This window comes from Pseudophryne corroboree, chromosome 1 (genome assembly GCF_028390025.1).
Source record: "Pseudophryne corroboree isolate aPseCor3 chromosome 1, aPseCor3.hap2, whole genome shotgun sequence".
Taxonomy (NCBI): domain Eukaryota; kingdom Metazoa; phylum Chordata; class Amphibia; order Anura; family Myobatrachidae; genus Pseudophryne; species Pseudophryne corroboree.
This window is the reverse complement of record NC_086444.1, coordinates 303,502,833-303,525,513: the sequence shown is the minus strand read 5'-3', so window position 1 is coordinate 303,525,513 and position 22,681 is coordinate 303,502,833. Positions and strand designations below refer to the sequence as shown.

At 46.2% G+C, this 22,681-nt stretch overlaps 1 protein-coding gene and 1 pseudogene across 1 annotated transcript in view; one reads left to right on the top strand and one right to left on the bottom strand.

Moving 5' to 3' along the window:
* The window catches only part of P2RX7 (purinergic receptor P2X 7), a 195,318-nt gene that overhangs the window by 53,395 nt on the left and 119,242 nt on the right, over positions 1–22,681 (bottom strand). The window contains exons 9-11 of the mRNA XM_063964421.1: positions 9,974–10,067; positions 6,930–6,995; positions 6,722–6,844 (exon numbers count right to left, since the gene is read on the bottom strand). Coding sequence (XP_063820491.1) covers positions 6,722–6,844; positions 6,930–6,995; positions 9,974–10,067 — 283 coding nt within the window. The remainder of the gene's footprint in view (positions 1–6,721; positions 6,845–6,929; positions 6,996–9,973; positions 10,068–22,681) is intronic.
* Positions 19,195–19,313, top strand: LOC134945583 (5S ribosomal RNA; annotated as a pseudogene).

The following is a 22,681-nucleotide window of genomic DNA, read 5'->3' as shown; positions in this document are numbered from 1 at the left end:
CCAAAGGTCTGTTATTTCCTTGAACACCTCCAGATGGAGATTCCACTCCCCTGGATGGAGATCGTGTCTGCTGAGGAAGTCTGCTTCTCAGTTGTCTGCTCCCGGAATGAACATTGCTGACAGCGCCAACGCATGCTTTTCTGCCGAGAGGATGATTCTTGTTACCTCTGCCATTGCAGCTCTGCTCTTCGTTCCGCCCTGTCGGTTTATGTAAGCCACTGCTGTCACATTGTCCAACTGCACTTGAATGGCCCGATTCCTTAGAAGATGGGCCGCTTGGAGAAGACCGTTGTAGACGGCTCTTAGTTCCAGAATGTTTATCGGCAGGCCGGCTTCCAGACTTGACCACCTTCCTTGGAAGGTTTCCCCTCGAGTGACTGCACCCCAGCCCCAAAGGCTCGCATCCGTGGTTAGTAGGACCCAGTCCTGAATTCCGAACGTGCGGCCCTCCAGAAGGTGAGGCAATTGGAGCCACCAGAGGAGTGAAATCCTGGCCCTTGGCGACAGACGAATTCTCTGGTGCATGTGGAGATGAGATCCTGACCACTTGTCCAGGAGATCCAGTTGGAAGGCCCGAGCATGGAACCTCCCATACTGGAGAGCCTCGTCAGAGGCCACCATCTTTCCCAAAAGGCGAATGCATTGATGAACCGACACCCGGTCTGGCTTCAGGACATCCCACAACATTGTTTGTATCACCAACGCCTTTTCCTGCAGTAGAAACACCCTCTGCACTTCTGTGTCGAGGATCATCCCCAGAAAAGACAACCTCTGGGTTGGTTCCAAATGTGATTTTGGAAAGTTCAGAATCCAACCGTGGAGTCTGAGTAGTTGGGTTGTGAGAACAATGGACTGCAACAGCCTCTCCTTGGACAATGCCTTTATTAGCAGATCGTCCAGATATGGAATGATGTTCACCCCTTGTTTGCGGAGGAGAACCATCATTTCTGCCATCACCTTGGTGAACACCCTTGGTGCTGTTGAGAGGCCGAATGGCAGGGCCTGGAACTGGAAATTACTGTCTAGTAATGCGAAACGGAGATAAGCCTGATGCGGTAGCCAAATCGGAATGTGGAGGTACGCATCCTTGATATCCAGGGATACCAGGAATTCCCCCTCTTCCAAACCTGATATCACCGCCCGGAGATACTCCATTTTGAACTTGAACTCCTTTAGAAAGGGGTTCAGTGATTTTAGGTTCAGAATGGGCCTGACCGAACCATCCGGTTTCGGTACCACGAAAAGGTTCGAATAGTAACCTGTAGTTTGCAGATGAGGAGGAACTGGCACAATGACCTGTGCCTGCACCAACTGCTGGACAGCCTCTTGTAGGACAGTTCTGTCTGCCAGTAGAACTGGCAAGCCTGATTTGAAAAATCGGTGAGGAGGGAGATTTTGAAATTCCAGCCTGTTATCCTGGGACACAATATCTATCACCCAGGGATCCAGGCCGGACGATACCCAGACGTGACTGAACTGTCTTAGTCTCTCTCCCACTGGCCCCACCTCCACGCTTTTGTTCCTGGGAACCTGTGGCAGCAGGTTTCCCTGATTTAACTCGACCTCCCCTAAAGAAGGTATTGGACGGTTTGGCCTTTCTAGGCTTGTTAGGCCAAAAGCACTGTGATGCTGATGAAGAAAAGGATTTCATCGGAGCAGGTGCAGCTGAGGGAAGAAACGGAGACTTACCCGCTGAAGCCGTGGATATCCACGCATCCAAAGCTTCCCCAAAGAGTGCCAGACCTTTGTAGGGTAGGGACTCCACGCTTTTCCTGGATTCCGCGTCGGCCGACCACTGGCGCAGCCACAGTCCCCGACGAGCTGAAACAGACATGGAAGAGATTCCCGCAGCCATGGAACCCAGGTCTTTCATGGATTCTACCATAAAACCTGCTGAATCGTGAATGTTACGCAAAAACAATTCAACATCACCCTTATCCATTGTATCCAAATCCTCAAGTAAGGTGCCTGAACACTTTACTATAGCTTTTGCAATCCATGCACTAGCAATAGTGGGACGTAATATGGCCCCCGAAGCGGTGTACATTGATTTAAGTGTGATATCAATTCAGCCGGTTCCTTTAAGGCGGTAGATCCCGGAACAGGCAAAACCACCTTTTTTTGAGAGTCTGGACACAGATGCGTCAACAATTGTCGGGTTTTCCCATTTTTCTCTATCCTCCTCAGGGAAAGGGAACGCCACCTGGACCCTTTTAGGGATCTGGAATTTTTTCACAGGGCTTTCCCATGCTTTCTCAAATATAGCATTTAATTCCTTTGACGCAGGGAAGGTTAGCGAGGCTTTCTTATTTTCAGTGAAAAAAGCCTCCTCAACCTGCTCAGGTGTGGTATCATTAATATTCAACACATCCCTGATAGCCTCTATCATCAATTGCACCCCCTTTGCAAGAGAGGCAGACCCCCGCAACATATCACCGTTACCGTCTGTGGTGTCAGAATCGGTATCCGTGTCATCTTGCGTGACATGAACAAGCGCATGTTTGTGGGGGTATATAGCGGAGCGTCCAGAATCGGGCCATACTGCCACAGAGTTCAGTAATACCTGGGTTGCAGATTCATTACTTGCAACCTTGTCTGAAATCTGAGAAATCCAAGATTTGATAGAGGAAAACCACTCAGGTTCCCTTGCTGAAATCTGTGCTAAACCTGCATTTTCGCTTTTTCCGATGTCGATGTCATTCGTAATGTCGGGCAGTGTTTTACGGGAGTGATTAGTAAAACACTGCCTGACAAAACACAATGAATCCCGGCCGGATCTGTGAGATCCGTGCAGGGCTTCATTGTGTATATTATGAGACGTGCAGAAAGTGTTAAAAATTAAAATTAAAATTGCGTGGGGTCCCCCCTCCTAAGCATAACCAGCCTCGGGCTCTTTGAGCCGATCCTGGTTGTAAAAATACAGGGAAAAAATGGTGTAGCGTTCCCCCATATTTAAACAACCAGCACCGGGCTCTGCGCCTGGTGCGGGGTCCCCCGTATTTTTAACACCAGCACCGGGCTCCACTAGTCAGAGAGATAATGCCACAGCTGGGGGACACTTTTATATTGGTCCCTGTGGCCCTGGAATTAAATCCCCAACTTGTCATCCCTGGCCGGGGTACCCTGAAGGAGTGGGGACCCCTTAAATCAAGGGGTACCCCCCTCCAGCCACTCAAGGACCAGGGGTGAAGCCCGAGGCTGTCCCCCCCATCCGTGGGCGGTGGATGGGAGGCTGATAGCCTTTTGTGTAAAAAAAGAATATTGTTTTCTGTAGCAGAACTACATGTCCCAACAAGCCTCTCCCGCAAGCTGGTACTTGGAGAACCATAAGTACCAGCTTGCGGAGAAAAAATGGGCCCGCTGGTACATGTAGTTTTACTACAACAAAAATACCCAAATAAAAACAAAACACAGACACCGTGACAGTAAAACTTTAATGTACATACATGCACACTTGCATACATACATACATATTTACCTGTTGACCCGAAGCACTCGGTCCCCTTGTCCAGTAGAATCCAGGGGTACCTGTAAATAAAATTATACTTACAAAGAATCCGGTGTAGATCGGACCTCTTCTTAAAATGTATAATCCAGGGACTTGGCAAAACAACCCGGCTCACACGAACCACAAACTGAAAGGGGATCCCGAGGCTGGTTATGCTTAGGAGAGGGGACCCCAGGCAAAAAAAAATTATGATTTTTAACTCTTTCACACCCCTTCCCACTGATAAACATGCACGGATCTCACTGATCTGTGCATGCCTATCAGAATAAGGGGGGAAAAAGCAGGTCTATTTGAAAACTGCTTTTTTTTAAGATTTGTACTTTTTCACGGCAGTGTTTAGCTATTGCCGGCAGTGATTGAGAATACACATTTTTAGTAAATTACAGAGTTGTATTAAATAACAGGCGTATTTGACCGATGGTGTATTCATTCGTATTTTTTTCTCTGCCTTCAAAAAAATACGAATGCCCTCATCACTGCCAAGATTTCAGTTTAGTAAGACACTTTGAACAAAAAACACAAAATCGGTCAAAGTCGGGAGCTTAGTAAATATACCCCAGAGATTGGAGCCAACCCACACACAGCGCTTCTAACCAAAGGGAGACCCCTTTTCAGCGCTGACTGTGCACCTTAATAGGATACACAGTCATATTGCAGCCTCCCCCCCCCCTTCTAAAACCCCCTGGTACCGTTTACAGATAGCTGGAGTTGCTGTGGAGGGACCTGTTTCTCCTGATCAGCGCTGTGCAGGCAGGAAAATGGCGCTGAACGCTGCTGGGTCCGCTCTGAGGAGAAGCTCCGCCCCCAAAATGGCGCTGTCTTCCCTCTCTTCATAGGATTATACTGGCCTGAGGATTGAGTGCTGGCTGAGATCTGGGGACCCAGGCTTTTGGACCAGTGTAGGGTGTAGCGCTGGCTCAGGGTGCCCCTCACAGCGCCGCACCATGTACCGCTGAGCCTTCCGGAGCGCAGTTAATACTGCGCTCCTACCCTGCTGACGCCATCTTCACACCGACCCCCTGCTTGCTACGGGGGATCGGTGCCTCACTCGCCACCGATTCTTCAGCTCTGTAAGGGGGTGGCGGCATGCTGCTGGGGTGAACGATCCCCTGCAGCGGGGAACGATCTGACCCCTCAGGAGCTCAGTGTCCTGTCAGCGGAGTAAGTGGCTCAGACCCCGCAGGGCAGACACTACTCCCCCCTTAGTCCCACGAAGCAGGGAGGCTGTTGCCAGCAGCCTCCCTGTAAAATATAAAACTCTAAAATAAAATTTTACTAGAAAAGCTCTGGAGAGCTCCTCCGGGCACATTTTCTAAACTGAGTCTGGTAGTAGGGGCATAGAGGGAGGAGCCAGCCCACACCTCAAACTCTTAAAGTGCCAATGGCGACCCGTCTATACTCCATGGTACTAATGTGGACCCCAGCATCCTCTAGGAAGTAAGAGAAATTGAGTTTAGGATTAAGGGCCCGATTCAGACCTGATTGCTGTTGTGCGAATTCGCACAGCGGACGATTATCGAATGACTGTGCATTCATATGCACCGCAATGTGCAGGCATGTCGCCAAATAGCGGCAGGATGGTGCGAAAATTTTGATCGCAAGCCGTACGCAAGGTGATTGACAGGAAGAAGACGTTTGTGGGTGGTAACTGGCTGTTTCCTGGGAGTGTCAGGAAAAACGCAGGTATGCCCAAGCGTTTTCTGGGAGGGTTTGTGACGTCAGCTCCGGACCCGAACAGCCTGTTTGTATCGCACTGTAGGAGTACGTTTTGGGCTACGCAGAGACTGCACAGACTGGAAACATAATTAGATGGTGAGTGAGTTGCGAACAGATTTGCAGCTGTCCGCTGTCTGGCGGAATTTTTTCACGGCGTACGCATGCATTCGCACACTTGCACAGGGCGGGTTTTCACTCTCCCTGGGCAGCGACTAGGGAGGCCAATCTCGGGCATGTTTTTCAATCCCGGGTATCGGGATTGAAAAATTAGCAATCCCAGGATTTCCGGGATTGGGTTGAAGTTTTTAAAGTTAAAATCTTCAGTGCCCCCCCCCCCCCCCCCCCTTCCGGACCCGCCCAGCCCACAGAACTAGTCACCATCCTCCGGGAGTGTGGGCTTGCTGCAGGCGGTGAGGTGCGGTTCAGGCAGCGTGGGTGGCTGGCATCAGACTGCGCAGCATGACCTCTGACTTCATGTCACGCTGCCTGGCATTGAATAAAAAAAGGGGGCTTTCTAATCCCGAAATCTCCTGGGTTTGAATCCTGGCCAATTTTAGGCCTAAATCCCGGGATTCCGCCAATCCTGATCCCAGGATTGGCCACCCTAGCAGCGACTATCTGATCGCAGACCTCTACAACCATGCTCCCCCCAATCACAGTGCCTTCCCTGTCATGTTGTTCTGGATCCTCCCCTGTATCTGCATGACAGGGGGATGGTGTGTGAATATGCAGTACAGGGGGGAGGGTGTATGCATGTGCAGGACAGGGGTACGTGTATACTTGTGTAGGTGTTTACATATTATTTTGCTTTTTATTATACAGAATGTGTCTGCAGTCATCCGTGCTGCTAGACGAGGGTCATTTCTCGGAACTAGCACTTGGCCCTGATGATTATGTTATTGTTGCATACCAAGGCATTTAATATAAAGTATTGCCCACATTTGACAAAAATCTCATGCTGCATGATGCAAGGACTGTGCATGTGATGTGTAAGAAGTAAAGTGATTTGTAATGCGATCACTTTACTTCCAGGTTCCAACCCCAGCTGCACTACTGCGCATGGACAGTCATCAGATTGCACATGTGCGAGTGGACTGCACAGGATCTCACTCCTGGAAATTTCAGTTTAGCAGTCCCCATAGAAAGCTATAGTATAAGTGCTGTTTTTATGATGGTACACACTTATACAATATAACTGGCGAACTACAGACCTGGTAGTTTTCCTATAAAATCATAGTTCCTATCTGATTGATAAATCTGTTCAGAAGATCATGAACTACCCATTGTGACTCTGTATACACGGTCGGATTGTCTGTGCACACTACACGTTATGGCTGCAAGGCTCAGAAGGTGTACACATAGCAACAACTCCAAGTTTAAGTCTGAAGAGCGAGATGTTGACCTTGCAAAAGGCCAGAAACGTCTCAAAATCACATACTGTATAGTATAGTGACATTTGCACATTTTAATAGGTCTATTGTAAAAAAAAAGCATTACCGTTAGAATATTGGGACCACATATCTCTTCATACTTCTGCTTATCATAGTAGCTCTGCCCGGATTTGGAGTTGCAACAACTAGGATAGTACTGGCTGATAAGAAAATCAATTAACACTGTAGCCTACAAAGAAAAATAAATAAATAAAATTCACTTGTATAACTTTAGTTCACTTTTACAAAGTGGACATTTCAGTGCAACAACTCACCAATCCGAAGTAAGAAAGATAGGAGCCAATGAATATCACCAACTCAAACCAACTGAACTGTCCTCCCTGCAAAAGGACAATATTCATGATATAAATATGGAAAGTATTTCTGCAATATGTTCCAGTAAATCATAGTAACTTACAAGCTATTACTATACCTTTATTTCTCTGAATTATGGTTCTATAGTTACAATGTATTCCTTTTCTTCAAATGTAAAATATATGGATCACGCCGTGATGTGTTTTTATGATGCTTTTACTACTTTACCCCAGTCATGCGTATTGCAAATAAAAAAAAGAAACATGTAGTTTTATATTTGTGTTGCTCCAGTATGTATGAGGTAGGGTGGCCAATCTCAGGATCGGGATCCCAGGATTTTGGCCTAAATTGGCCGGGATTGAACCTGGAATTGGAGCTTCCAATCCTGGAATTTTGGGAGTAACCACCTTTTTTATTTTATGCTGGCCAGCAAGGCTCTTCAGCAGGCTAAGATGCTACCCGGCTCCCACTGCCTCTGGCTCCTCCTGCCCCCGGCCGTGGGCACTGCACAGCGTGACGTTATGGCAGAGGTCTCACTGTGCAGCCTGACCCCAGCCGCACGTACCTCACCTCAGCGATTACAGCAACTGGAACCACAGAGGAGGGGGAGTTACAGATGGAGCCACACTAGTCGTGGCTCCGTCTGTGCCTAGGTGCGCCCGCCTAGGTGCGCCTAGGAATCAGGCATCTCCGTCATCAGCTGGGCGCGTGCGCCCGTCACGGAGACCAGCCCGATTCACTAGAATAGGAAAGCGTCTCCGTCCGGGCGGGCGACGCTCTCCTATTCTATGAATGGGAGAGTGTCTCTGTGCACTCCCGGCGTGACTAAACAGACGGATCGCCTAGTCATGCCGGGAGTGCACGTCTGGGATGAAACCACCTCAGATGAGCGCGACTCCTTCTGTATTGTGTGGGCTGGGTGAGGGGGACGGGACATTGAATAATTTTATTTTAAAACCAACAACCCACTCCTGGGTATTTGTTTTTCAATCCTAAATCCCGGGATTGAGAAAAGCAGTCCGGGATTGGCCTCTCTAGTAAGGGAATTCCATTCCGAGTTATGTGAGTGATCTTGCATCTGAACACTAGGTTGCTGCTTATGATTGGTGTGATCTGAAGTCATCATCATTAAGAAAGAGTTACTATTAATTACACATACTGTTTCTGTAAAACACAGAAACCAGATTTCTGTCTGACGTGGCATAGAAGCATTAGGGTTCTGATTTTGAGTTGCATCCTGCTGAGACCGCAGTAGTGTCTGTTACTTTATGTTAATGCTAGTATATAAGCCCTTCCCCTTTAACGATTAAGCACTGGAGTGTGAAATCACTCCTGTGACACTCTATAACAAACCCATCCACAGAAGATCCTCATGTGTCTATATAGCAACCTCCCAGTAACCGCCTAGGAATGGCCAGTTCATTCCAGAGTCAGTGCAGCAAAATTGGTTCTGCAACTCTGTGCGCACACACCATGGGACACCTGCACTAAGTGACTTTTTAAGGATAATGACATATGCGCAAAAATTATCTCCTTACGTGAAAATCAGCATTGCCTCCAACTTAGGGGCTAATTCAGGCCTGATCGGTGTTGTGTGTTTTTGCACAGCAGCGACCAGGCCTGAACTGCGCATGCGTCGGAGCATAGCAGACAGCTGATGGCTGTCTTAGCCCTGGGATCGCCTCTGCTGATTGACAGGTAGAGGCGGTCGCTGGGAGGTGTTTAGCCGCCGTTTAGGGGGCGCGGTCCGGACAACGCAAGCGTGCCTGGACCATTGGGGGGCCGCCCGCGGCAGCTGCGTGACGTCACACGCAGCCGCTGCAACCCGGGCTGCGACAAGTAGCTCCCTGCCAGTGCGCAGGAGCTGCGCTGGCTGGGAGCTACTCTTACAGTACAAAAGCATTGCCGCTGTGCGGAGAGGTCGGGCCTGGCATGCGGGCATCCCCCCGCATGTCAGGGAAGCTGATTGTGGATGTGCTAAATTTAACACATCTACGATCAAGTCTGAATCACCCCCTTAGAATCAGGCCTTAGATCTGCAGTCTTGTGCCTTAATATGAATGTGGAACATCTTGATAACTTTTAAAGGGGATGTAGTTGTCATCCTGACATTCACGATGCCAGCGTTCAGAAGACCAGCACCAAAATCCTGACACCGATCAGAATCCCAACACTGGAATCCTGAACATAAGTATGCTGGGTACGGTTAGGCTGTGGTAGGGGAGGTTAGGCACTAGAGGGAGGGTTAGAGTTAAGGGTGGTCATTCCGAGTTGATCGCAGCCAGCAACTTTTTGCTGCTGGTGCGATCAACTAATCCACGCCTAAGGGGGAGTGTATTTTAGCTTAGCAGAGCTGCGTTCAGTTGTGCAGCCCTGCTAAGCTAAAAAAGTTTTGTGCTGCTGAAGAGTAAGACTGGTTATACTTGCCCTGTGCGACGGATCCAGCGACGTTCCTCCCGGCTTTGACGTCAGACATCCGCCCTCCGTTTGCCTGGACATGCCTGCGTTCGGACGAACACTCCTCGTAAACAGCATCCAACGGTGAGTATCCGCCCCGGAATGCCTCTCCTCTGTCAATCTTCTTGCGATCGGCGCTGCGTCTTCTTTTTTCATTGTGCTCACCGTACATGCGCAGTTCCAACCCGTTCGCACCGCAGCGAAGAACTGCTGCGTGCGAACGGGTCGGAATGACCCTCAAGGTGTAGGCGGGGAGTGTTAGGCTGGTGGGTACAGAGGGTTAGGGTTAGGCTGCAGGTAGGGAGGGTAAGTGTTAGGGAGAAGGTATGGGTCAGCTTACCTTTCAAAAAGTGTTGTGATTCTAACCATCGGGATACTGCATTCTCACTGTCGGGATCCCAAACCCAACCCCTTCTAAAGTCTTTATAATTTACAGAAGGTGATACATCCTTCTATAACTTATATTAAGCATGTTTCACAATAAATATTATGAATTCCATCTGGTTGCTTATAGCACTAGTACATTTTTAAGAAATTAAATCATTACTGTTCCGTAGACTTGTATGTCAAATCGTATCCCATAAGCCTTTATCAGAGTCCTCAGCTCATTTTGATTCTGGTTCTTGTAGTATCTGGCAAATCTGTAGACAGTAAAGCACATTTAGATTACCAAATCATTGAACAACACTGGGTGTTTGTAAATTATTTAGAGACCATCACAAATAGCTATAATGGCCACAATAGTGTCAACAACAGGGAGTATATTTCAAGCCGATTGCCGGTGATAACTTTACATGACAGTCATCAAGAGATGGAACAAAACCACAATAGGATAAACAGATAAGTTATACCATTAACTGCGCAAAAGGCTTCCTGGACACTATCACAACCAAAATAAGTGTCTCCCCAAGACACTTGTGGGTTACAAATATAGAAACAATGAAAAGGATTGCAATTGTTACCAGGCGCCACTTATACAATAGATCACAATTCTAATAAAAATATCAGAGCATGGTACATTCCTGATAATGAGTCCTCCAAAGATTCTTCCCACTGTTGCATGTATTAATCTCAGCACATGTGGAAAGAGAAAATCACAATCATGTGTAGTACAATTTATGTTTTTAATGACATACACAAGATACAAAATGAAAAACACAATGCTATGTTCCCCCGTTCTGTTTGAGATGCTGTAGATGGAACAATTACCAGAATGATGTGAGGACTGGTGTGAAACAGTCCTCCACAAGAGCGTGTTAAATGAATAATCACCACAGCAGTCCTCCCGGGTGGACAATGGGGTGCATTCGTCTGGTCACCGGAACAGTCTGTCTCTCACTGGAACAAAGGGGTCCAAAGTGCAGCCGACGCGTTTCGACCCAAAATGCTATGGGTCTTTCTCAAGGCAGTGCATGGAAGCTTCCTCTCCTGAGCTTCCTTATAAACCCCCATCCTCCAATAGGATCACTAAATCGTACAGCCAATCCCAGCTATCTCCTATGTTATCCTATGGTGGCCATAGCTGTCACTCAAAAAAGTCCTAAGTCCTTTGACTCCAAAAGTCCCGCCTCTTCCTTATCAACCTATTATGAGCCCATTTCTTGTATCCATATAGTGGGTTCGTCCCGCCGGAAGTGCGTTCGCACACTTCCGCCCGTCCGTCCGGCCTCCTGTGTGTCCGTCTTTATGAGACCCCCCCACTGCGGCCTATCAGGGTGTGTGCTCTGGTTCCCCTAGTGCGGGTTTCTAGCGGGATTTCCCCGCCGTAGCACCACAGGAAGTTCAGGTCCGCGGGTCGGAGCGGCGTAACGTCACTTCCGGTTGGACGTCCGTCACTCAAATGCGGTCCAGCTGGCTCTTAATCATGCGTTCCATAAGTAAAATAGAGTCCGGATCCCCATAGAGTCCAAAATTGTCCATGTATGAGAGATTTACGTTTTGGACTAAAATGACAGAACCATAATTAAAAAACATTAATAACATAAAATCTTATTGACATCTAAACACATTAAACACTTTTAATTCTTAAAAAACACCTACACAGGAATGAATCAAAATCTGCAATTCTTACAAATAAAAACCAGTGTATATTAAAAAATGAGTGTATATTAAAAAATGACATAAATGGTTAAACCATTTAAGTTCGAAATCATTATTGATTCCGTGTGGCTGTAAAGTGTCAAAGTCAAAGATGCACTGCATCTCACACTTGGCTAAAAGGGAGGCGGTATCCCTTTGTCGCTGGTTGCACCTCACTAATTTAATACCCGCAAATCTCACAATATCTTGTGTAGAATTATTATGGTACCTCTTAAAATGACTAGAGAGGGCATGGGATTCTAGTCCCTTTCTTATATTGCGACAGTGCTCCCCTATTCGTATTTTTAGAGCCCGTGAAGGCCGTCCTATATAAAAGAGATGGCAAGTGTATTCTAAGAAGTAAACTACGTTGTTCATATTGCATGTTATAAAATCTTTTAATTTAAAAGAATGTCCATTAAATGCTAATTGCCTCCAATTTCTTTGTGCCATCATGCTTAATCTCTCTACACCCTACACATGACCCACAACGGTGAAAGCCCTTAGTGGCAATTCTGCCATCCCGTTTTTTTTGGGGTAGGTAGCTCCTCACCAATGCAGTTTTTAAATTGGGTGCTCTTTTATAAATGAATATTGTGCATTCTGGAATGACTTTACCCAATATTGGGGTATATTTACTAAGATTCGTAATTTCCGAAAATAGGTCAAAGTTCAATCACGAATGACATCGGCAGTGTAAAACTGCAACTTTTTGAATTGATTACGACTAATTTACTAAGCTGTCGTATTCGTATTTTTCTTTGCTTCCGATGTCGATGTCATTCGTGTTTTTTTACCTAATTTGACGGCAGTGATTAGCAAAACACTGCCGTTTTTTTTTACAATCAATCTCGGCCGGATCTATGTGATCCGTGCTGGGGTTCGTATTTTTTTTTTTTTTTAAATTAAACAAAGTAAAATCCTAAAAAAAATTGCGTGGGGTCCCCCCTCCTAAGCATAACCAGCCTCGGGCTCTTTGAGCCGATCCTGGTTGCAGAAATATGGGGGAAAAAATGACAGGGGTTCCCCCATATTTAAGCAACCAGCATCGGGCTCTGCGCCTGGTCCTGGTCCCAAAAATACGGGGGACAAAAAGAGTAGGGGTCCCCCGTATTTTTAAAACCAGCACCGGGCTCCACTAGCTGGACAGATAATGCCACAGCCGGGGGTCACTTTTATACAGCGCCCTGCGGCCGTGGCATCAAAAATCCAACTAGTCACCCCTGGCCGGGGTACCCTGGGGGAGTGGGGACCCCTTCAATCAAGGGGTCCCCCCCCCCCAGCCACCCAAGGGCCAGGGGTGAAGCCCGAGGCTGTCCCCCCCCCATCCAATGGGCTGCGGATGGGAGGGCTGATAGCCTTTGTTGTAAAATAAAAGATATTGTTTTTAGTAGCAGTACTACAAGTCCCAGCAAGCCTCCCCCGCATGCTTGTACTTGGAGAACCACAAGTACCAGCATGCGGCGGAAAAACGGGCCCGCTGGTACCTGTAGTACTACCACTAAAAAAATACCCAAAAAAACACAAGACACACACACCGTGAAAGTATAATTTTATTACATACATACACACATACATACATACTTACCTTATGTTCCCACGCAGGTCGGTCCTCTTCTCCAGTAGAATCCAAGGGGTACCTGTTGAAGAAATTCTACTCACCAGATCCAGTGGTCCAGGCTCCTCGGCAAATCCAGGGATAATCCACGTACTTGAATAAAACAAAAAAACGGCTGCCCGACCACGAACTGAAAGGTGACCCATGTTTGCACATTGGTCACCTTTCCACGAATGCCAGAAACCCACTTTGCCTTCTGGCTAAGTGGGTTTCTTCAGCCAATCAGGGAGTGCCACGTTGTAGCACTCTCCTGATCAGCTGTGTGCTGCTGTCCTCACTGACAGGCAGCACGCGGCAGTGTTACAATGTAGCGCCTATGCGCTACATTGTAACCAATGATGGGAACTTTCTGCTCAGCGGTGACGTCACTTTAGGTCAACCGCAGGGCAGAAAGTTCCCATCATTGGTTACAATGTAGCGCATAGGCGCTACATTGTAACACTGCCGCGTGCTGCCTGTCAGTGAGGACAGCAGCACACAGCTGATCAGGAGAGTGCTACAACGTGGCACTCCCTGATTGGCTGAAGAAACCCACTTAGCCAGAAGGCAAAGTGGGTTTCTGGCATTCGTGGAAAGGTGACCCATGTGCAAACATGGGTCACCTTTCAGTTCGTGGTCGGGCAGCCGTTTTTTTTGTTTTATTCAAGTACGTGGATTATCCCTGGATTTGCCGAGGAGCCTGGACCACTGGATCTGGTGAGTAGAATTTCTTCAACAGGTACCCCTTGGATTCTACTGGAGAAGAGGACCGACCTGCGTGGGAACATAAGGTAAGTATGTATGTATGTGTGTATGTATGTAATAAAATTATACTTTCACGGTGTGTGTGTCTTGTGTTTTTTTGGGTATTTTTTTAGTGGTAGTACTACAGGTACCAGCGGGCCCGTTTTTCCGCCGCATGCTGGTACTTGTGGTTCTCCAAGTACAAGCATGCGGGGGAGGCTTGCTGGGACTTGTAGTACTGCTACTAAAAACAATATCTTTTATTTTACAACAAAGGCTATCAGCCCTCCCATCCGCAGCCCATTGGATGGGGGGGGGACAGCCTCGGGCTTCACCCCTGGCCCTTGGGTGGCTGGGGGGGGGGACCCCTTGATTGAAGGGGTCCCCACTCCCCCAGGGTACCCCGGCCAGGGGTGACTAGTTGGATTTTTGATGCCACGGCCGCAGGGCGCTGTATAAAAGTGACCCCCGGCTGTGGCATTATCTGTCCAGCTAGTGGAGCCCGGTGCTGGTTTTAAAAATACGGGGGACCCCTACTCTTTTTGTCCCCCGTATTTTTGGGACCAGGACCAGGCGTAGAGCCCGATGCTGGTTGCTTAAATATGGGGGAACCCCTGTCATTTTTTTCCCCATATTTCTGCAACCAGGATCGGCTCAAAGAGCCCGAGGCTGGTTATGCTTAGGAGGGGGGACCCCACGCAATTTTTTTTGGCAAAAAAAAGCACTTTCCAACCCCTTCCCACTGATATACATGCACGGATCTCATGGATCCCTGCATGCATCTCAAATCACGAATAAAAAAAGCAGGTCTGTTTTTTTTTAGGACTTTTTTACGAATTGTAATTTTTCACGGCAGTGTTTTGGGTTTTTTTGCTTTGCACTTCTTAGTAAATGACCGAGATTCATACTTAAACAGGCGTAATTTGACCGATGGTGTATTCATTCGTAATTTTTTACCTGAACTAGAAAAAAATTACGAATGCCCTCATCACTGCCGTGATTAGTGTTTAGTAAATGACCGAGATTGACCGAGATGACACTTTGATGAAAAAACGGCATCTCGGTCAAAATCGGGAGCTTAGTAAATATACCCCATTGGGGTATATTTACTAAGATTCGTAATTTCCGAAAATAGGTCAAAGTTCAATCACGAATGACATCGGCAGTGTAAAACTGCAACTTTTTGAATGGATTACGACTAATTTACTAAGCTGTCGTATTCGTGTTTTTCTTTGCTTCCGATGTCGATGTCATTCGTGTTTTTTTACCTAATTTAACGGCAGTGATTAGCAAAACACTGCCGTTTTTTTTTACAATCAATCTCGGCCGGATTTGTGTGATCCGTGCTGGGTTTTTTTTTTTTTTTAAAGTAAACAATGTAATTTTAAAAAAAAAAATGCGTGGGGTCCCCCCTCCTAAGCATAACCAGCCTCGGGCTCTTTGAGCCGATCCTGGTTGCAGAAATATGTGGAAAAAAATGACAGGGGTTCCCCCATATTTAAGCAACCAGCATCGGGCTCTGCGCCTGGTCCTGGTCCCAAAAATACGGGGGACAAAAAGAGTAGGGGTCCCCCGTATTTTTAAAACCAGCACCGGGCTCCACTAGCTGGACAGATAATGCCACAGCCGGGGGTCACTTTTATATAGTGCCCTGCGGCCGTGGCATCAAAAATCCAACTAGTCACCCCTGGCCGGGGTACCCTGGGGGAGTGAGGACCCCTTCAATCAAGGGGTCCCCCCCCCCAGCCACCCAAGGGCCAGGGGTGAAGCCCGAGGCTGTCCCCCCCCATCCAATGGGCTGCGGATGGGAGGGCTGATAGCCTTTGTTGTAAAATAAAAGATATTGTTTTTAGTAGCAGTACTACAAGTCCCAGCAAGCCTCCCCCGCATGCTGGTACTTGGAGAACCACAAGTACCAGCATGCGGCGGAAAAACTGGCCCGCTGGTACCTGTAGTACTATTACTAAAAAAATACCCAAAAAAACACAAGACACACACACCGTGAAAGTATAATTTTATTAAATACATACACACATACATACATACATACTTACCTTAAGTTCCCACGCAGGTCGGTCCTCTTGTCCAGTAGAATCCAAGGGGTACCTGTTGAAAAAATTATACTCACGAGATCCAGTGGTCCAGGCTCCTCGGCAAATCCAGGGTTAATCCACGTACTTGAATAAAATAAAAAAACGCTGTCACGACCACGAACTGAAAGGTGACCCATGTTTGCACATGGGTCACCTTGCCCCGAATGCCAGAAACCCACTTTGCCTTCTGGCTAAGTGGGTTTCTTCAGCCAATCAGGGAGTGCCACGTTGTAGCACTCTCCTGATCAGCTGTGTGCTCCTGTCTTCACTGACAGGCAGCACACGGCAGTGTTACAATGTAGCGCCTATGCGCTACATTGTAACCAATGATGGGAACTTTCTGCCCTGCGGTTGACCTAAAGTGACGTCACCGCTGAGCAGAAAGTTCCAATCATTGGTTACAATGTAGCGCATAGGCGCTACATTGTAACACTGCCGCGTGCTGCCTGTCAGTGAAGACAGGAGCACACAGCTGATCAGGAGAGTGCTACAACGTGGCATCCCTGATTGGCTGAAGAAACCCACTTAGCCAGAAGGCAAAGTGGGTTTCTGGCATTCGGGGCAAGGTGACCCATGTGCAAACATGGGTCACCTTTCAGTTCGTGGTCGTGACAGCGTTTTTTTATTTTATTCAAGTACGTGGATTAACCCTGGATTTGCCGAGGAGCCTGGACCACTGGATCTCGTGAGTATAATTTTTTCAACAGGTACCCCTTGGATTCTACTGGACAAGAGGACCGACCTGCGTGGGAACTTAAGGTAAGTATGTATGTATGTGTGTATGTATTTAATAAAATTATACTTTCACGGTGTGTGTGTCTTATGTTTTTTTGGGTATTTTTTTAGTAATAGTACTACAGGTACCAGCGGGCCAGTTTTTCCGCCGCATGCTGGTACTTGTGGTTCTCCAAGTACCAGCATGCGGGGGAGGCTTGCTGGGACTTGTAGTACTGCTACTAAAAACAATATCTTTTATTTTACAACAAAGGCTATCAGCCCTCCCATCCGCAGCCCATTGGATGGGGGGGGACAGCCTCGGGCTTCACCCCTGGCCCTTGGGTGGCTGGGGGGGACCCCTTGATTGAAGGGGTCCTCACTCCCCCAGCGTACCCCGGCCAGGGGTGACTAGTTGGATTTTTGATGCCACGGCCGCAGGGCGCAGTATAAAAGTGACCCCCGGCTGTGGCATTATCTGTCCAGCTAGTGGAGCCCGGTGCTGGTTTTAAAAATACGGGGGACCCCTACTCTTTTTGTCCCCCGTATTTTTGGGACCAGGACCAGGCGCAGAGCCCGATGCTGGTTGCTTAAATATGGGGGAACCCCTGTCATTTTTTTCCACATATTTCTGCAACCAGGATCGGCTCAAAGAGCCCGAGGCTGGTTATGCTTAGGAGGGGGGACCCCACGCAATTTTTTTTAACAACAAAAAACACTTTCCCACCCCTTCCCATTGATATACATGCACGGATCTCATGGATCCCTGCATGCATCTCAAATCACGAATAAAAAAAGCAGGTCTGTTTTTTTTTAGGACTTTTTTGCGAATTGTAATTTTTCACGGCAGTGTTTTGTGTTTTTTTGCTTAGTAAATGACCGAGATTCGTATCTAAACAGGCGTAATTTGACCGATGGTGTATTCATTCGTAATTTTTTACCTGAACTAGCAAAAAATTACGAATGCCCTCATCACTGCCGTGATTAGTGTTTAGTAAATGACCGAGATTGACCGAGATGACACTTTGATGAAAAAACGGCATCTCGGTCAAAATCGGGAGCTTAGTAAATATACCCCATTGTGTCCTTACATAAAATACTCCAATTCTTTTTAAAAGACCTTTCTAAAATCTTATATTGGGAGTTAAAACCTGTGATAAAAGCCCATTCATTCTTATCATTTTTCTGTCTACTCTATGGTCCATTCTTTAAGAGATCCTTCCTATTTTCTACTAGCTCCATTTTATAGCTCCATTTTATAGCAAACCATGGAAACTACACAGGAAGAGAGAATGAGTGTAAAGGAAGAAAAAGGTGTAAAAATATTTAATCTAAGCTCACATGTGTTGACAACTCATGAAAGGAGAGTTTTAAGTAAAAGTCTCAAATATGCACCCTCTGTATCGATAAATAAGTTTGAAACTTTTGTTGACATCCATAAATTTATTCGGAAATTATGCTTAAAAAAATTATTTCTGAGTAAAGATGCAGTAGATAGGATAGGATCTGTAGAAATGTCTGTAAGGACTCCCTTCAAACCAAGATCAGTGTTTTTTCCGGCGCATGTGAAGGGGAGTTTTATAGACACGTTTTGTGAATTGGTCAAAAGTGATCTAAAAGAAATCAAACCCACTGGTATAAAATTTAACCTTTCATTTAAAGAAAGGGCAGCCCTGAAAGAGTTGAGGACAAATTCTGAGATAATCATAAAGCCTACCGATAAAGGTGGGGGGGTAGTAGTAATGGATACCGACTGGTACCTTAAAACAGTGGAGGATCATGTTGATGATAAAGATACCTATTCCAAATTAAGATCAGATCCCACAGAAAGAATCTGTAAAGAGTTGCATGATCTCGTTAAAAGATATGAAGACCTTGGCATCTTGGATGATAAGGAAGTTAAGTTTTTGATTAACTCCAATCCCACCACTCCTGCACTTTATTTACTGCATCCCAGGGATCTGGGCAGTGACTGTTATTTCCAACAACTTTCTACCAATTCATTGTCACAGCATTATAATTACTATTACAAATATCAATGTCACTTTATAACCTTCTTTTTATGTAGCCAATTAATTAACTCTTTTCTAACTACGAAGTATCAGCAGGGGTCTGTCTACCCCCCTTACCTGGTATACTGTTAACAGGAGTATTTTTGTACATACTCTAAATTGTGAGATATCCTAAACATCCTTATACCATATTGTATGGTCCAGAGATCTAGGCAGGATTATTACATCAATATCTTTCTTGAACAATATAATATTTATGCTGTAAGCTATACATATGGTTGTTTTTGACTCTGCTCTTATACCTAGCTGACATTCGACTCAACCTCTAATCAGCTTTCCCTTTTTCTTCTCTTTTCTTTTCCTTTCTCCCCTTTTTCTTCCCAACTGTATATATCTACGGACTCTCATCCATGATCCACAGGTTACCCTGTGCCTAACATAGACAGCAGATCCGCCCCGTTTTCTGTTTCTCTTTTATACCTTCCTTAGGTGCACTCTCATTGGTGAGTCGGCTATAGCAGGCCCTAGAAATTACTACCATACCCCACCGATAGAGCCCGATCTCGTCCGATCTTGGAAGCTAAACGGTGGTGGGCTGGGTCAGTATCTGAGAGGGTGACCCCCAGAGAATACTCAGTGTTGTAATTCGTGACCTCCTCGACTCCTAGCCAACAGCAGGATCACCATATTCTCCCTGAATCATTTCTCTTATTTTATTCTTCTGATCTGTGTTGTTTCCTCTAAGTACCGTCTCCCCCCATTCCTAATAGATCCCAATTGGTCAATACCAATTGGGATCCATATCTTTCGACATCAATTTGGTTCAATGCCTCTTGGAGGTCTCATTAATACAAGCTCAGCTTGTGCTGGTGGGATAGGATCAGGATGTAGAACCTGAGTGTCTACATCCCTCCTGAAGTCTACTAAAATAGACTAACCAGAACATTTCCAATTTCCTAACAGTGCTTGCATTTTCCTAATTTTAGGGATTGTGGTGATTATATAAGTGTGGATCTTTTCTTAGAGTAATGAGTTAATAAAAGTTATGTTTTAATACTTTCATACTAACTAACATAAACAAGAGTGCACCCACACAAGAGTCTTCTGTAAATCTCTTTCTTCTTAGCTTTTTCTGACTCTGGGTGCACCACCAGACTTATTAATCAAATAACGAATTATTCATACATATTATATGTTATTCTGGTACTCCATCATTATTGATATCACTAATTTTTCTGTACCTTCAGAAAACTGGTGCGGAATCACGTCTACTTTGTGAGATACTTTATTTACTGCCCAAGGTGCACAAGAATGCCACCAATCCGCCAGGCAGACCCATTGTGTCTGGAGTGGATTCAGCCACAGCAAATTTATCTGAGTATATAGATTTTTTTCTACAGCCATTGGTGGTGAAGAACCCCTCCCATTTGAAAGATACTAAAGACTTTTTAAATTTTCTTTCCACAATATAATGGGAAGAAAATATGTTTATGGTGACCGCAGATGTGCAATCACTGTATTCTATTATAAAACATGAGGCGGGGGTGAAAGCTGTGACCAAATATTTAGAAGACAGCCCCTTGGAAGAAAATGTGCAAAATTTTATTATTGAGGGAATAAAATTCATCCTCAATAATAATTACTTCATTTTTAACGGGTCTTTTTACATCCAGAAGGTAGGCACAGCCATGGGCACCAGGTTCGCTCCAAGTTATGCCAATATTTTCATGGGCCAGTGGGAGATGGATTTTGTTTACAACAATAATCCATTTGGAGCGGGCCTGGTGTCCTGGCGTCGCTATATAGACGATGTCTTTTTTATATGAAAGGGAGAGAAAGAAGTTTTAGACCAGTTTTGCATGTATTTAAACACTAATAATTTAAATATAGATTTGACTTTTAACATTGATAAATGCAAGGTGGACTTTTTAGATATCACTGTATGTGTCATGAATCAGACATTGCACACTAAAATCTTTATTAAACAAACAGATTCATGTGCCTATATCGAATACGACAGCTGTCACCATATGAACTGGCTCAATTCAATTCCCCAAGGGCAATTTAAACGCCTGAAAAGGAATTGTACAAATGAGACGGTGTTTAGGGAGCAGGCAGAGGAGTTGAAAGAAACACTTGGGGAAAATAAGATTTTACTTACCGATAAATCTATTTCTCGTAGTCCGTAGTGGATGCTGGGGACTCCGTCAGGACCATGGGGATATAGCGGCTCCGCAGGAGACAGGGCACAATAATAAAAGCTTTAGGATCAGGTGGTGTGCACTGGCTCCTCCCCCTATGACCCTCCTCCAAGCCTCAGTTAGGATACTGTGCCCGGACGAGCGTGCATAATAAGGAAGGATATTGAATCCCGGGTAAGACTCATACCAGCCACACCAATCACACCGTACAACCTGTGATCTGAACCCAGTTAACAGTATGATAACAACGAAGGAGCCTCTGAAAAGATGGCTCACAACAAGAATAACCCGATTTTTGTAACAATAACTATGTACAAGTATTGCAGACAATCCGCACTTGGGATGGGCGCCCAGCATCCACTACGGACTACGAGAAATAGATTTATCGGTAAGTAAAATCTTATTTTCTCTGACGTCCTAGTGGATGCTGGGGACTCCGTCAGGACCATGGGGATTATACCAAAGCTCCCAAACGGGCGGGAGAGTGCGGATGACCCTGCAGCACCGAATGAGAGAACTCCATGTCCTCCTCAGCCAGGGTATCAAATTTGTAGAATTTAGCAAACGTGTTTTCCCCTGACCAAGTAACTGCTCGGCAAAGTTGTAAAGCCGAGACCCCTCGGGCAGTCGCCCAAGATGAGCCCCCTTCCTTTTGGAATGGGCTTTTATTTTGGCTGTGGCAGGCCTGCCACAGAATGTGTAAACTGAATTGTATTACAAATCCAGCGAGCAATCGTCTGCTTAGAAGCAGGAGCACCCATCTTGTTGGGTGCATACAGGCTAAACAGCGAGTCAGATTTTCTGACTCCAGCCTTCCTGGAAACATATTTTTCAGGGCCCTGACAACGTCAAGTAACTTGGAGTCCTCCAAGTCCCTAGTACCCGCAGGTACCACAATAGGTTGGTTCATGTGAAAAACAGAAAACACCTTAAGGAGAAATTGAGGACGAGTCCTCAATTCTGCCCTGTCAGAATGAAAAATTAAGTAAGGGCTTTATATATGATAAAGCCGCCAATTCTGACACACGCCTGGCTGAAGCCAGGGCTAATAACATCGTCACCTTCCATGTGAGATATTTTAAGTCCACAGTGGTGAGTGGTTCAAACCAATGTGACTTTAGGAAACTCAAAACAACATTGAGATCCCAAGGTGCCACTGGGGCACAAAAGGAGGCTGTATATGCAGTACCCCTTTTACAAACATCTGAACGTCAGGCACTAAAGCCAGTTCTTTCTGGAAGAAATTCGACAGGGCCGAAATTTGAACCTTAATGGACCCTAATTTTAGGCCCATAGACAGTCCTGTTTTCAGGAAATGTAGGAAACGACCCAGTTGGAATTCCTCTGTAGGGGCCTTGTTGGCCCCACACCACACAACATATCTTCGCCAAATGCGGTGAAAATGTTTTGCGGTTACATCCTTCCTGTTTTCGACCAGGGTAGGGATGACTTCATCTGGAATGCCCTTTCAGGATCCGGCGTTCAACCGCCATGCCGTCAAACGCGGCCGCGGTAAGTCTTGGAACAGACAAGGCCCCTGCTGGAGCAGGTCCTTTCTTAAAGGTAGAGGCCACGGGTCTTCCATGAACATCTCTTGAAGTTTCGGGTACCAAGTCCTTCTTGGCCAATCCGGAACCACGAGTATCATTCTTACTCATCTCCCTCTTATGATTCTCAGTACTTTTTGTATGATAGGCATAGGAGGGAACACATACTCTGACTGGTACATCCACAGTGTTACCAGAGCGTCCACCGCTATTGCCTGAGGGTCCCTTGACCTGGCGCAATATCTAGTTTTTTGTTCAGGCGGGACGC